Source organism: Mandrillus leucophaeus, unplaced genomic scaffold (genome assembly GCF_000951045.1).
Source record: "Mandrillus leucophaeus isolate KB7577 unplaced genomic scaffold, Mleu.le_1.0 Scaffold1312, whole genome shotgun sequence".
In the NCBI taxonomy this organism is placed as follows: Eukaryota; Metazoa; Chordata; class Mammalia; order Primates; family Cercopithecidae; genus Mandrillus; species Mandrillus leucophaeus.
Genome location: NW_012101269.1, coordinates 360,126 through 376,980, shown reverse-complemented (window position 1 = coordinate 376,980; position 16,855 = coordinate 360,126). Strand labels below are relative to the sequence as shown.

The 16,855-nt window shown below is 36.6% G+C and overlaps 1 protein-coding gene and 1 long non-coding RNA gene across 5 annotated transcripts in view; one reads left to right on the top strand and one right to left on the bottom strand.

Annotated features, from left to right (window-relative positions):
- The window catches only part of RGS5 (regulator of G-protein signaling 5), a 172,473-nt gene that overhangs the window by 107,259 nt on the left and 48,359 nt on the right, over positions 1 to 16,855 (top strand). Inside the window, exon 1 of one of the 4 annotated variants that reach the window (XM_011972883.1) lies at positions 10,250 to 10,631. The exons of 2 other annotated variants lie outside the window; for them this stretch is intronic. In XM_011972883.1, coding sequence (XP_011828273.1) covers positions 10,588 to 10,631 — 44 coding nt within the window. In that variant the 5' untranslated portion in view covers positions 10,250 to 10,587. Of the gene's footprint in view, positions 1 to 10,249; positions 10,632 to 16,855 lie in introns of those variants that run through there. One more of the 4 variants, XM_011972882.1, reaches the window with a different exon arrangement.
- LOC105534197 overlaps positions 235 to 16,855 on the bottom strand; it is a 51,216-nt gene continuing 34,595 nt past the window's right edge. The window contains exons 3-4 of the long non-coding RNA XR_001005228.1: positions 6,600 to 6,742; positions 235 to 2,456 (exon numbers count right to left, since the gene is read on the bottom strand). This is a non-coding gene — a long non-coding RNA (uncharacterized LOC105534197). The remainder of the gene's footprint in view (positions 2,457 to 6,599; positions 6,743 to 16,855) is intronic.

Here is a 16,855-nt window from a genome sequence, read left to right as displayed (position 1 = left end):
CTCCATTCAAAATCAGTTTTCTTTCTTTTGGAGAAAAGCAAGGAATGCGTAGCAACTAATAGTATCTGCCATGTGTTATATCCAGGACGTGAGTTTTAATGGATAAATTAATTTTGTGAAACCAAGGAGGCTTGTTAATCTGAAAATAACTATGTATAGCAAAAGGGAAGACTAAATTACTTTTTGATCCTGAGATCCACAGGATACAAGTAAAGAAAACTGTATTTATTTTTTCTTATTTGAGGTACAGTTCAATTTCATTGAAGTCCAGGAAGTGGTAGAAATGAAAAGAGAAGAAGAAAAAGATAGGGAGAGTAAGCTAATTCATAAAGACACAGATATAGGAGGGCCAGTGATATGGATATAAGAGAAAAAGGAATTGGAACAAAATAGTGTGAGATTAATAGTTGAGGAATGGTGAGGCTTCTGCCGGTGCCTGAGGTAAACAGAGACATAATATAGGGTGGTGTTGATCCCTAACAGTATATTGGAGGAGGTTGTATATCATTTTGTGGCTGTGGTCTAGATACTTAGGTTAGTGGTGTAGTGGCTCCCAGGACAGCTGTCCCCTTGACTTACATGCAGAACCATGAGGGAGCTATGAGGAAGCCTGCTCCTCAGGCTTCACTGGAGCTAAGATGCTGTGTGTCAGTGGCAGGCATGCCCAGCACAGTTATGGAGGTTGTGTTCTGCACAATAGCACACGGCCTGAAGAGTTTGGTTATCTGATGAGCCAGTGCCTCTGCCTTGGTGCTTTGAGAATCAAACCATGTACTTTTCCAGGTTTTGTCCACCTGGAAGAGCCTTTCTTTTCTACTTCTCATTAAGAAAATATTTCTAGGCTATGCTATGATATTTGTGGGTATTCCTATTTATTTAATTAACTTACATTTTTTTTCAGTAACAGAGATTTACTTATACAGGCTCTCCAGCCTACATGTTTTGGGGGACCCAAAGACAAATAAAACATGTTCCCTATTTATCCTCAAGAAGCTTAGTGTATACCAAGGAAATAAGACACAATAGCTGTAATCACCCAGACTCAAAGAGTCAGCATGTTAGAAATGGAAGGGAACTTAGAGGCCATCTATTCAAATCCCTCATTCAGACACGGGGACCAAAACTAAATAAAAACATCTGTGAAGAAGGAGATTAGGAATTGCAAGACTAATCCTCAATCCAAAAGATGTTTCTTATTTTGTGGAAAAGGAATTAAGTCTAAGACATTTTGGCTCAGAGAGATCAAAAAGGACTTTGTTTTTAAAACGTCCTTCAGTGCTACACTGGATAATATTTGTAGTGAGAACATGGACTTACAGAATGTTCTTCCAACAGAAATTATTTGTCGGGGGAGGATGCTGTTCTCCAGGGAAAGGGACAGCTTTTTTAATGGCCACTACTGACCTTGAGGATAAATACAACATTAGAGTAATTATACCAGAAAAGCAGCTCTCATAAAACTATGTTGACTGTTCTTTTTAGAGACAGAGTAGGACTCCTTGTTTATAAATATTATCCAGAGGCAAAAAGCATGGAGCCTGAACCCAACTCCATCCTACTTCTCATATATCATATGTGGTGAGAGATTCCTGGAATTTCCATTAGAATTATCTTATTCTATAGTTGAGTGGGGTTTAGATACAGTGAGGCCACCCCCCAGAGAAAATTCTATCAAAACATTTAATAATGTAACAAAATATGAGTTTTCCAGTCACAATTCTTTCATGAACCAAGCAAAGACAGCCAGTGAGAATCCTTCTAAAGCTTCTATACCTTCACCACCTCCTCAACTAAGGAGTTACCAAAAAAACCCCCAGCCCCCTCACCTTTTGTTCCCTTAATAAGTTTTCTTAGAATAATCATTTTATTAATTTTCTTTTCACTTTGTCTCAGAATGGACCTACACATTTCCAAACCTCAGCCTTCCCACTCCATTCACTCTGCTCACATCTCATTCTCCTATTAAAAATAATTAACCTTATGGCTCCTTTAGTTAACATCATTTCTCTCCTTCCAATCACCCTTAACCTCCTGAAAAAAGAAATGTTTGCTCATTGCTTTAACTACCTCAACTCCCATTCACTAGCAAATTTCTTACAAATGGAGTTCTGCACCCACAACTTCTCCGACATCATAATCTTCAAGATACTTTTTCAGTCAACTAGCTTAGATAAACCTGAATCAAACCGTACCCATCTCACCCCTGTTTACTCCTGGCTTAATTTAGGATTCCTAAATGCTCCTAGCTTGGGTCTTCCATATGCATAATCCAGATTTAAGCTATTCATTCCCCTACTCCATTCTCCAGATTCCAACCAAGACACCAACATACAACCAGGTTTAAAAAGCCAGTGTACACAGTAGAGTCAGGCATAGCCAATGTAGAGACCTGACCTTCATGTAGTCTATCTTGGGAGAAAACTCTTACAGGAGGTAGTTCCACAAAAGATAAAATCCTAGACAGAAATTAACAGCCATGAGTAAATTCAGTGTCATGGAAAAAATTTTAAATAGCACGATGGTAATTTCAATAGCAAATCTTTATTGAGTGCTCATTGTGTGTAAGGCACTGTTATAAACGCTTTTAGGCATTGTCTCCTTTAATTTCACTTTATAGAAAATACCGAGGTGCTCAAATTTTAAGTAATTTGCCCAGTGTCACAGTTAGAAAGTGATAGAACTATAGTTTGAATTGGACACTTTTTCTCTTTCTTCAGTCCGTACTCTTAACCACTATATTATACTGCCTCCTAAAAAGTCACTGGAATCCTTTAAAAGTGTTTTTAAAAAATTCAAGGCAACTAAGCCAGGCCATTATATTCATAAAACTAGAACAAGAACAGTTATTCAAAAGAGCCAAATAGAAATCTTAGAAATAAAATGTATAGTCATTGAAATGTTTAATTCAGAAATAATTGATAATTCTTTACTAAGAATGAAGACATACAGCCTGGTGTGGTGGGTGGCTCATGCCTGTAAGCCCAGCACTTTGACAGGACAAGGCACGTGAATTGCCTGAGCCCAGGAGCTCAAGACCAGCATGGGCAACATGGTGAAACCCTATCGGTACCCTAAAAAATACAACAACAACAACAAAAAAGAAAATTACTTGGGCATGGTGGTGCATACCTGTAGTCCCAGCAACTTGGGAGGTTGAGGTGGGAAGATGACTTGAGCCTGACAGGTAAAGGTTGTAGTGAACTGAGATTGCACCACTGCACTCCAGCCTGGCTGATAGAGCCAGACCATGTCTCTAAATAAATAAATAAAATAAAGACATACCAAAAAAAAAAAAAAAGAAAGAAAAAGAAAAGAAAAATTACAGTTGTAATTTTAAAATAAATATCATACTTAATGAGGAAACACTAGAAAATGTTCACTAATATCAGGAATAAGGCAAAAACATGCCCTTCTCAATATTGTACTATAGATATTAGATAACATAATCAAAAAAAATCAATTAGGGTCATACAATTTGGTAAAGAAAAAGAAAACCATCCCTTTTTGCAGAAGGCATAACGGCAGGCCTCAAATACCCTAGAGAATTGACAATAAAACTACCTTGAACAATAATATAATTCAGTGAGGTATCATAATATACAACTAATAGGCTAGGCACAGTGGCTCACACCTGTAATCCCAGCACTTTGGGAGGCTGAGGCAGGCAGATCACGAGGTCAGGAGTTTGAGACCAGCCTGGCCAATATGGTGAAACTCCGTCTCTACTAAAAACACAAAAGTTAGCCGAGCATGGTGGCATGTGCCTGTAGTCCCAGCCACTTGGGAGGCTGAAGCAGAAGAATTGCTTGAACCTGGGAGGCGAAGGTTGCAGTGAGCCAAGATCATGCCACTGCACTCCAGTGTGGGCAACAGAGTGAGACTCTGTCTCAAAAAATATATAGATAGATAGATATATGTATCTATATATATACACACACACGATTAATACACACAATTAATAAGAAATTAATTAGATGACATCATGGTAGAGAAAATTCCAATTATAATAGAAGCAAAGAAGATTAAATACTTAGGGATAAACTTAGCAAGAAACATATAAAACCAACAAAAGGAAAATTATAAAACACTCTTGGCAGATACACAAGTAGACTCAAACAAATGGTAAGATATTCCTGTCTTTGGATAGGCTCACTCAATGTTATAAAGATGTCAGCTCTCCCTAAATTCATTTATAAATTTAACGCAATCCTAATAAAAATTTCAACAAGCATTTTTTAGGGAGTAAAATGACTTGATACTAAGGTTCAACTTGAAAAGAATGAACATACATGAATGCCTAGACAGTAAACACACTACCAATCTTGCATAATTAAAAGAGTATTCTACGGGTATACGAAAGGACAAATATACTGGTGGACAAAAATAGTCCAGGAATAGACTTAAGTACACATGGAAATTTAGCGTAAGATAAAGATATTCTGTAATTTCAATTTGTATTTCTTCTTTTCACTCAGTTATTTAATAGAAAGTTTTTGAATTTCCAGGAGGAAGGGGCTTTTAGGTTTTGTTAATCACAGTTAATTTTATTTCATTGCAATCATAGAACATTGTTTGTAATATTTCTACTTAGTTGGACTTACTAATTTTCTTTTTGAATTATTACACCCTAATTTTCCGTGAATATTTCACAGGTATTTGAGAAGAAGTTAGATTCTCTATTAGCAGGGTGTGGAGTTTGATATATATCCATAAGAACTACATGTGTGTGTGTATGTGTGTGTGTGTGTGTGTATTTGACCATAATACTTATTTTTTGTTCTCTTTCTTGTACTAAGAATAAGGCAGGCCAGTCTCTGATTACTAGTGTGTTTGTAAGTACCAGAAAGGTAGTCGCTGTGTTATTTTGTGCAAAAATATTTATATTTAATATTTCCATTTTAAGTTGTGGCTTTTAAGCCTTAAAAAGTATTTGCCTTTGTTATGTTCAGTACATTTTGGCTTGGATTTATCTTCTGTCAGGTTTACTTCTCTTGCTTTCTTGTTGTTTATGTCAGTTATACCCTTGTCCATTTCTTTATGTTTAATCTTTCTAAATAACTTTGTTTTAGGTATGTCCTTTGTATGCAGAATATAGTTAGGTTTTACTTCTTTCTTTTTTTTTTCTTAAATGGAGATGGAGTCTTGCTCTGTTGCCCAAGATTGGAGTGTACACTATCATAGCTCACTGCAGCCTTGAACTCCTGGGCTCAAGTAATCCTCCTGCCTCAGCCTACTGAGTAGCTGGCACTACAGGCATCCACCACCATGCCTGGCTACCTTTCTTAAAAATTACTTTTGTAGAGATGGGGTCTCACTTTGTTACCCAGGCTGGGTTTTATTTGTAAGCCTAACTAAAACTTTTCTTTTAATGGAAAATTTATGAACATTTATATTTACTGATATATGTTTGCTCTCAAAATTCTATCACACAATATTGTATAATTGTGTGTCTTTTGTGATATTTTCTATATTTCATTCTCTATGAACTGTTTATTCTTTGTCTTTTAATCTTCCTTTTTTAATTTTTTGATATTTAGGAGGATTTATATTTCTGTTCTAATGGTTACCTTTGTATATATAATTTTCTTAGTGCCTTTCATTTCCTGTTTTCTTATTTAGCCTGTTATCTGGTTTATCCAATTTTATTGGTATTCTTTAACGGCTTCTACAACAATCAATGATCTATTTCTACTTTTCTTTTCTCCTTTCTTCCATATTTAGTTTCATTATTTTTATACAGAATTCTTGCACACCAATTTTAAAAAGTCAGATAATTAAATTGTTTAAAGCATGGGAATATACAACTAATGGAAGAAAAATTAAAATGGCCAATATGTATATGAATGGAAGCTCAAATTCCCTAGTAATTAGAAATGTACAAATGAAAAATACTTGGTATTTTTTGCCTGTCACTGGAAAAAATTAAAGCTTGGCAAGTGTTGTATATTGGGGAAAATGAGGCTCTCATACATTTTTGTTAGGAGTCTAAATTGGTCTGATTGCATGATAATTTTGCATGTTACACCTCTCAGCAGTTTCATTTTATGAACTACATTATAGATAAATGCACCAGGAGACATATATAGGAATATTAATTTAAGTACTTTTGCCAGAAGCAATTAGAAATGACCTAACTATTTAACAATGGGTCTATAAAGAAATGCAATTATATTTAGATTCTTTGATTCTAATGATTCTTAGATTCATATGACAGAATTCTTTCCAGCAATTAAAAAGCATAAACTAGAGGTATAGACTTTATACTTCCCATGTTAATACTGATGGTTTTTAATCCTAAACAATTTCATCCATTTATATGATCAGGTGTTTTCTCTTTGAAATAGCAAAAATTATACCACTTACCTCATGCTTTTGTTGTGATTGTGGAAATATATGAAGTGTTTTAAAAGATGATTAATACATAGAAATTATTCAATAATGTAGTTGTCATTATAATCTAAAAACAAAAACAAAAATTCATAATTTTAAATAATAAAAGATGCAGATTATATTTATATAAATCAAAATACATACCAATAATTACTATATACTTTTTATGAATCCATATTGTCTTAGTTTGTGCTGCTATAACAAAATACCTGAGACTGGGTGCTTTATAAATAAAGAAATTTATTTATTGCCGTTTTGCAAGCTGGGAAGTTCAAGATCAAGGTGCCAGCAGGTTCAGTGTCTGATGAGAGCTGCTCTCTGCTTCTCCAAGATGGTGCCTTGTTACTGTCTCCTAACATGGCAGAAAAGCAGAAGAAAATGAACCCCCTCCCTCAAGCCCTTTTATAAAGGCTCTAATCTCATCCATGAGAGCTCTGACCTCATGGCTTAATCACCTCCTAAAGGCCCCACCTCTGAATATTATCACATTGATGATTATTAAGTTTCAACACATGAGTTGTGGGGGAAGCATTCAGATCATAGTACATATGTATATGAGGACATTAAAAAATGATCTGGAAGACCATACACGAAAATCTTAATAGGTCCTGAGTGTGATGAAAGGGGAAAATAATGGACATGAGAGTCCTCTTTTTTTCATTAAAAAAATAAAAAGGCAACATAAACTATATACTTTTAATGAACCCATATTGTCTTAGTTTGTGCTGTTACAACAAAATACCTGAGACTGGATACTTTATAAACAGTGGACATTTATTTCTCACAGTTCTGGAAGCTGGGAAGTTCAAGATCAAGGTGCCAGCAGGTTCAGTAGGACTATATTTAATATAAAGTCCAGGGACTTTAGTTTTATCCATTGCCTCTTTATTTCTTTAAATAAAAAAAGGCATGGAAGCAATATCACAACCTATTGACAGTATATATTTCTGAGTGGTAGAATTATAAGTTGAGCTTGCATGCGGTTTAAAACATTTATCAGAAAGAAAGAGAAATCAAGCAACATGAAGGTGAAGACCTTGCCTCTGTTTACTCCATGTGCTCCCAACTGGCTTTAGGGCGAGACTCTTACTGAGAGTAGGGAGATTAGTGAGGAGACGCTTGTTCACAATGGATGACATAGTACCAGAGGTCCCCAAATTGGAAGTGATAAAATGCATCTCAATAAACATATTGCTAATAATAGTTAAAATAAAGACACTTACACACGATTTAAGGAAATGAATTAGAGCTGAATCAGAGCAGTTGTATGGGCAGGAGATTCTTTCATCTGATGAAAATGTTCAGTGTCTCTCACTACTTCCACTTGTACAGCTAACTCCTGCCTTGTGTAGAACTGTAATATCTAGCGCTTTGGAGCCCAAACCCCTGTGGCATCCTCCAGGGCAGATGGATATCTCTTTGAAGCACCCCCTGAATTCCTTTCCCTGTTTCATTAGGTACCAGTCCTAATCACCTCTTTTCACATTCCATGAAGAAGTGGTTGAAATCACTCAGAATACGATGACTTGTTTCTCTTTTTCTTTGCTATTACAGATTTATACCTATTTCATGTATTTACTGTCATTTCTGAAGGATTCTCAGGAGGGAAAGGAGATTTCAAAATAGTTCAATTTATTTTTTCAAAGACTTCAAATTTATTTTACATAGAATACTCTTTTTTTTTTTTTTCTGTGGTTAAAAAAACAATACAAACTATTCTCTTCACAGATTTTTAAGTGTACAGTACATTTTTGCTAACTATGGGCACACTGTTGTACAGCAGATTCCTAGAAATTTTTCATTTTGCATAACTGAAACTTTATACCTATTGAAACTTGATTGAATAGCAACTCCTCCATTTGTCCCATTTCTAACCTCTAGCAATCACTATTTTACTTTCTGCTTCTAGAGCACACTCTTTTACATACTCTCTGGCTATCCCATCCTTACAAAGTTTTAAAAACAAGTAAGTGTTGGATTTAATATTATTTCTATAGAATTTTACATTTTGGGTTCTACTCCATGTTTTAGTAAATCGAGATAACTTTTATGCTTGAATAGTCCATCACATGATCTCCTTTGCGACAATCAGAAACACGCTTTGATTTTTAGCCCTCGCCAAGACATCACCCTCCATTGCTCTACATTAAACTTGGAGTTTTTCTTTTCCATATTGTTATTTCCGCAAGGTCCCTTGGTATCAAATAGTGATTTAGACTCTTGTCCCAAGGAGTCTCTTCTACTGGTTTTATATTCCCATTATTAGATTTAATGGTCAACAACAGTGTCCCTATCTCTCAAAAATGATAAATAATTGATTTGCCGATGTTTACTCAGTCGGTAGATGGCAGAACTTGGACAGTTTGTTTAACTCATTCAGTATTTACAGATGTCTATGTGCCTGACATTGTGCTTAGTGTTTGGAAGGCGGAGGCAGGAGCATTGCTCAAAACGAAAAGCTCAAGACCAGCCTGGACGACAAAGCTAGACCCTGTCTATACAAAAAATTTTAAAACTAACTAGGTATGGTAGCATGAGCCTTTAGTCCCAGCTACTTAGGAGGCTAAGGTGGGAGGATCGCTTGTGCCCAAGAGTTTGATGATGCAGTGAGCTATGATCATGCCACTGCACTCCAGTCTCTGGTCTGGGTAACAGAGCTAGACTGTGTCTCAAAAACATATGTGTGTGTGTGTGTGTTTGTGTGTGTGTGTGTGTGTGGTTTAGAGTTACAACTTTCAAACTTTTTTGATTATGATCCATAGTAAGAAATATAGTTTACCTGATGACCCTGTGGACACATACGTCTTGATAAAGTCAAAATTTCAGAAAACAATACTAACTTTCTACATCCAATGCACTTGGATATTTGTCTATTCAATTTGTTTCATTAAAAGCATCAGGTCATAATACACTGCATTGACTTTACAAGCCAGTAACAGCCGTTGATCAACCATTGCAAAAAGGGTAAAGAGGGAGTCATTTAAAACAACTAATTTCAGATAACAGAGAAAATTATGAGAATAATCTTTAATTGCAAATTTAGAGCTGTTCTTACGGATTATGCAGTGCCACTTGTTTTTAGCTTGGACTCATGCCTACCTCAGATATTTACATTTACAGATTAACTTATGAGCACCTTGGGCCCCGACAGGATGAGACACAATTCAGGTAAATATTGGTAAATATTCAAGTAAATATTCCTTGAGTGATAGGAGTTCGGAAAAGTTTGAAGGGAAAGGGAAGACAAGCCTAGGCAAGGATGGCTAGGGTGGGGAGGTCCAAAGAATTACAAAGCATTAGTCGTCCAAGCAAAGAATAATCAGAAGACCACTGACAGAATTAACAGAGTTCAGGGATAATATCATTATACTCAATCCCTATTAAGATTTTGGTGTTTGGTCTCTCAGGTCACTTTTTTAGTAACTTCACAGACATATGGATTCATAAAGAATATATAGTAATTATTCATATTTGTTTTGATTTATATAAACAGTGATCTTGTCTCTCAGCTCCAGAAAACCTTGCCTGGTGCTCCCTGAAGGCTCACAACATCCCAGCCTGGCCTCCATCACTCACTTATAATGTGTTTTGGGGTCTTGAGGGCAGGGAGCTTTCTCTTTCTTCTCTGAATTCCTAGGATCCAGCTGAGTGCCTGGCACATGGTAAGTACTCACGTACACATTCCTTGAATTCCCTAGATTTCAGTTTCCTTCACTGTGAAACAATTTGGGCTAAACAATCTCCAGGAGCCCTTACAGTCCTCAGAATCTATGACTTTGACCGATCTGAAGTGGTCCAAGGCACTTTGCTTCACAGGAAGCTCACATCTTCCCTGTGATTGGCCTGAGATTAGGAGTTCAAACGACCAATGACCTGTGCACAGTTTAGGGCCTAACCCTGCCCTGGCCGGTCAGCAAGAGTGTGTTGTGATACGAGCAGATGAAAGCCTTATGCCACAGTAGTGCCTGCAGCAGAGAAAGGATTCCCTCCTCCACCTCAGGTCCCTCTGCTGCTGCTCTCCAGCCTGCAGTTTCCTCTAAGGCTCTGGATTGGCTGGAAGAGCAACAGAGGGCTGGGAAAGAGCTTCTATATATACCTCAGAAGGAAAGGCGTCCCGGACAGTTTTGAAGTTTTCAAAGACTGGCTCTGCTGTTAAGAAGTTGTACTTAAAGCGGAGGAGCTAAGCCACCTGCCAAAATGTGCAAAGGACTTGCAGCTTTGCCCCACTCATGCCTGGAAAGGTGAGAACCAAGTTATTTTGGTTTAAGAGATGCAGATTTGGAGAATCTTTACTCAAGGGAGGCTGTCCAGAGGTAATAGAGGTATTGTAGTTTGTGGCTAAGCTGAGGTGAAACAGGTGCTTGACTGTAGACTGGGTATTATCTCTTCTCTGTAAACAATATAGAGACTTTGGAAGATCCAAGCTAGGAGATTAATACAATGTAGAGTATTTCATACATCATTTAATATCCAGAACATCATTTCCTTCAAGGAGACACCTATTCTATAAGTGCTTATTTAGAGTAAAAACTGTATGGTTAAGGATATAGATTCCAACATCAAACTGTCTAGATTAGAATCCTGGCTCTACTACTTACTATTTGTGTGGCTTGGGGCAATTTATTTAACCTTGATATAGCTCAGTTTCCTTATCTGTAAAATGGAGATATTAAGTGTTCTCTACCTCACAGGCTGGTTATGAGGATTGAATGAATTAATTGTATATGAAGCACTCAGAACCATGTCTGGCACCTAGTAGGACTGTATAAATGTTAGTTTTTATTAATGTACAGGGACTGGGAGAGGGAGGCAAGTTTGCAGTGAGGAAGAGGAAATTTCCCATTGTTCTTTGTTCTCTGACCTCATTAGATAGAAGTAGCTGGATGGCTAGACATAGAAAAAGCCCTTGGGACACAGGGGTTATTTATTAGCTAGCATTCTTTTTCAGATAAATGCATCAAAATCTTTGAGGCTTCCCTGTTTCCCCTAGGCTGGACAATATTCTGGAGAATCCTAGGTATCTAGGCTAAGCTAATAGAAGTACAAATATCTTACTTGTTAGAAAACTTAATCCAACCATCTTCTCTGATGCAGAGAAGTAGGGATGCTTCTCCTTTTGTTAAGAATGTATTTGGTTAAATTGGGTTTGATCCCTCGTTATTTAAAGTAAATAAAGAAGATCCTTGCACAGATGTTCATCCCTAAAGGCATTAGCAATGTTTGTCTCAGAAGATTTTATTGTTTACTGGGCCATCTATGACTTCTGTCTCGTACAAGTTCAGGTCTTCTTTTTGATGACTTCCACTCTAGAAATAACCTAAAAATAATTTTTAAGGAGATAATATTGTAGCATATAATTTTTTCTCCCAACAATACTATCTAGTAACTGAATATGAAACCTCCAGGGAGATTTACTCTTTGAATTATGACTTTCAAACTTTTTTTTATTATGATTAATAGTAAGAAATATAGTTTACCTAATGACCTTGTGCATACTTACATATTGATAATTAAATAAAAACAGAATGTTATTATTGTTTTTAAATTTATATAAAAGAAACTTGTAGCTGTTAAGTTGTAGTAGTTAGATTGTAACTAGGGGATCAATATTGTCCATTGTACCAATCCTAGGGAAGAGGATAGGTTTTAAAGGTGGATACTATTTATTGCTATTACCCTGTTCTTTCCTCTTACTTACTATATAGAAAGCCTAAGAAATAGGGAGCATTTTCTGTGCCTTCTGTGCCTACTTATTGTTTGAAATTGTGTACTCTTATGTAGTGAATAAATCTTACCTTATTAATTGGCAAACAATTGACTTTAGAATGATTGTAACATCAGTTTGCCAAGCATTTTGTGATTCTATGACACATTGCTTGGCATTTGGTGAGAAATCAATAAAATTTCTGTTGAAATTTGCCATGTTCATTATTTTGCTTTATGTGTTCTCATAAATATGCATAATATTCACTGAGATATATGGATGGTACATTTCTTTCAATGATTCGTATTACTATGTTATATCTGATTCACTAGCAACATTAATATTGGATCACTTTATCTTTTAATGCACAGTAAATTCTTATGCACCAGGATATAACTAATGTTCATGTAGAATATTAAAGAGTGGTGAGTGGTAAAGGAGTGAGCTTTTTTCTTCATAGATTCACTGAGTCTTTTATTTATTGGAATGTGGTAGAATACTGCAATTATTGTGCGCTGTTACATGTTATTTCATAATCTGTTCTGAATGTAGACAGGGTCATTGTAATTTCTAATTACAATGCTGCCTGAGAAGAATGTTTTAGAGAAATGGAATTGTGGAGCTGTGAAGCTGTTAGCATGTACCCATGGAAAGGGTTTAACACTGTCTATTCTAAGGGGAAGATGATACTTGAGTAAATGCTTCCAAATCTGCCTTCCATGGCTCTATTCTCTGACTCTCACCTTCCTCCCCCACACAGGCTCCTGCCTTTGCATTTCTTCTCTCCAAGCCACAAAAGGAACATGGATATGCTTCAATGCTTAGGCAAAAATATTTTAAAATTCACATAAAATAAATTAGGGCAAAAAACACGCATTATGAAAAATCTGTTTTAAATGAAAAGCTCTGCTGAAGAGTTCAGTTCTAACTTCTATATGGCATTAGAAACGAAATTCAGTTTACAAAAATCTGAATAGCATATCATTATTTATCATAGTGGAAACCGTACTAGTTAAGGAGTAAGGTGCAGACTCAGTTTTGTCATTATCTGAATTTGTGTCCCTGAGCAAGTTATTTCACTTTCCCAGGACTCTATTTGCTAATTTAATAGGTAAAAGTTGGATTCATTGTTCTCTAATATGTTTTCCAGTTCTAACATAATGTAAACGAAGTGAGGTACGCTTAGTCTCAATGACTACTAAGAGATGTGATTAAAGGAAAATTTTCCTATGTTTCTATAAAAGTTTGAGATCAGGTGGGGTATGGTGGCTCATGCCTATAATCCTCACACTTTGGGAGGCTAAGGCAGGAGGATCCCTTGAGGACAGAAGTTTGAGGCTGCAGTGAGTCATATTGCACCACTGTACCCCAACCTGGGTAACAGAGCAAGAGCCTATCTCTAAAAATCAATTAATTAATTAATGTAAAATAAAAATAAAGTTTGGGAGGAATGAAGAATCAAATAATGAAAAATAATCAAGGACCCAGCCCTGTGCTGAAACCACTGGGCCATGGCAGAAGCAACCTGCTCAGTGATTCTAATGCTGATTTGTAAGAAAGCAATTATGAGAATAATTTGCTTCCTGTAAGGGGAATTGTTTTTGACAGCAACTCTTTATTAGCAAAGAATATAAAATAAACTTTTTTTTAACAACAAAAAGAGAAGTTTTTTTCCATAAGATTAAAAGGTGGAATATATATAATGGGTGAGGATATCCAAAATCTGCCGCATAAGGTAAGAACATTTCAACAATTAACAAAGACTCACTTTTTCATGACATGTAAGGAGAAATCTAATCCTAAAAAATATTCCTTTCTGCATGTTTGGGGAAACTTTCAGCCAAAGTCAACTTTGATATATTTGAATAAACTATTGTTTCTTTATTTAGATTTTAAGACTATTGCTTATTGAAATTTTAAGTAGGCCTCACATACTTTTATATGTTTGAAGAGGCAAATAATCCAAACATTTGGGCAATGAATAACCATAAGCACACATTTGCTGCCCTCGGCATATTGAAACCTGTACTACATGGGTGAGAGTCTTATACTGTCAATGAAAAAGAAAAGAGTTGCATCAGTTGAAGATCTTATTTTTGCCCATGATTTTCAGGTTTGAATTTTAGGTTTCTTTTGAAAATTTATTTTATTTTCAGAGTCTGTTGAATTTCTCTAAACAAGTTTACATTTTAAAGTAAATAGTCCTCTTTGGGAAAAGATGAATGTATTATGAAACAAAAAGTGTTACTATTGGCCAGGCACATTACTCCTGCCTGTAATCCCAGCACTTTGGGAGGCCAAGGTGGGAGGATCACTTGAGGCCAGGAGTTTAAGGCCAGCCTGGGCAACACAGGGAGACCCTGTCTCTCTAAAAACAAAAAAACAAAAAAACAAACAACAACAACAACAAAAACACCACAAATATTAGCCAGGCACAGTGGATAGCACCTGTAGTGCCAGCTATTCAGGAGCTGAGGTGAGAGAATTGCTTGAGCCCAGGAGTCTGAGGTTATAGTGAGCTGTGATTGCCACCACTGCACTCCAGCCTGGGTGACGGAGTGAGACCCCGTCTCTGAAAAAAGAGGGTTATTTAAAAAAACTGAAAATACTAATAATTGAACTGGTTGCTTTATGTTATGATTACAGCTTTGAATGTTAGGCTTAAAACTGTGTGCTTATGGTTATTCATTGCCCAAAAGTTTGGATTATTTGCCTCTTTAAATATATAACAGTATGTGAGGCCTACTTAAAATTTTAGTGAACAGTAGGTCTCAAAAATATAAATATCATCATAATATAAAGGAACCAGTGCAGTTATTCGTATTTTAAAGAGCTACAAGCCCTTTGCTACTCTGGGGGACTGGCAGAGATCTGCTTTCTGTTTCAGACTAAAAAGGTTGCTAAGGGTATAATGTGCTTAATCCACTGTTCACACAGGGGCTTTTGGCCATCTCAAGGGTGTGTCAATGCTAGGAATTTCAGAAGCAATAGGAAGTAAATGGGAAAGGCAGTTTTCAAACATTTATTATTTTTAAATTTATTTTAAATTTTTCCTTTTAAAAAATTTTGGTTTTAAAATGTATTTTTATTTTACAAAACAATCATTTTTCCCCATGTTCTCTGATTTATGTGGGTCAAGTGTGGACAATTTAGAATAGAAAGGCAGCTAATAAGCAGGACTGCTAATGAACTAATCTTCTGAGGCTGTTCAACCTTTAAAAGCGCTAGAGTGAGTCAAGGTTTCTGGGTTTTCAGGATTAATAAATACAGCCTTTTCCAAAGGCATGAGCACATCCTTGGGCTAATTGTAGAGAAAAGGCAAGCACCAAGTGAATTAAAGACTGGCAATTAATTTGAACAACTGATAGCTCAATTGGAGTGAATTGAGGACCATCAAAGAAGCCTGAGAGAGGTCCTAGCAGAGCCTTTGGTTGGGTTTAGGATCATGCTTGCTGAGAATAAGTATGAATTTCAAGCTTACTATAGCTGATATTCTAGAGACGTCTTGAAAACATTGCAGTGAAACTTTTAGAACGTTAAGAAAGTGAATGAACTATTTAATAAAATTTGGAGGGGGATCACTAAGAAAACCATTTATTTTGATTCCTACTGATGAAACAATATCAATGATTTCTCTAGATTGCCTTTCAAACCTGTATACTTGCCTTAGGCATATGGATGAAAGACCTATGCCCTGCTCCCATGGAAATTTAAGCCCAGTTAGGGAGATAAATAAGAAAAAATTAATGCTCAGTGTTGCAATCCACTATGAAGGAATATATCTATAAAGTGCTAAGAAGCACAGAAGTTGGGGTAGTAGGCGGGGCCCCTAGAGCTTTTGGTGGGCAGGGAAGAATTTACAAGGTTACAAGGATGATGCTTGAACAAAGTCTAAGAGGACAGAGGAGTTAGCCAGGTCTAGACAGGAAGAGGAGAGAGAAGGAAGGCCATGTAGGCCAAGGGGACAGGCCTGTATGTGCAGAGACCCAGAGATGGGAGGGTGCAGCCAAACTGGCTGATGTTATGACGTCTATGTACAACCTATATTATCTCTCAGAGGCCAGCAAGGAGGGAAACCACTGAGTTTCTAACCACAGTTAACCTCCTGGGCAGCACGCCCTGCATATGGTTCTCTGGGAACTTCCGCAGTGCTCATCTGTTCCCAACTCTGAGGATGGAAGAGATTTATTCAGGGGTAAGATGGTCATCCCCTTTGCCTAAATGATTCAATTACTAAAAAGATAGACTGTATTTGGTATGGTAGGCACCAAATAAACATTTTGTTGAAGGAATGCATGAATGAATTTACAGTAAATAGAGACAGGAGCACTTCCAGGACAGCTTGGTGTTTTCTCTGCTTTCCTTGGGTATTGGGGAGACCAAGAACAGTATCAGTAGTGACCTTTTAGGCCATAATGGAAAAAAGAGTGTGTGTTGCTAGATACAGACAGGTGTCTGCTATGAGAGAAGGGGAGTGGGGATTAGGAGAAAAAGAAAAGTGAGGGAGACTGTCTGCATATCTATAAGGAGGAAAACCTTGTTAAAGAGGTGAGTCTTCTTTTAGCTGTAATGATGGTATCCCTTAGGTGAGCTCTAGGAAATTGTACTGCCTGGTCTGTTCCTCATGCAGTTACTGTGGAAGCTTCTTTAGTGAATTACATTCTGTATTCCAGCTAGTTGCCCCTTTCTATTCTTTCTTTCATTTAGTCTGGGTTATGCTGAATCACCACATATCAATTCATAACACTTTTAGATCCCAGA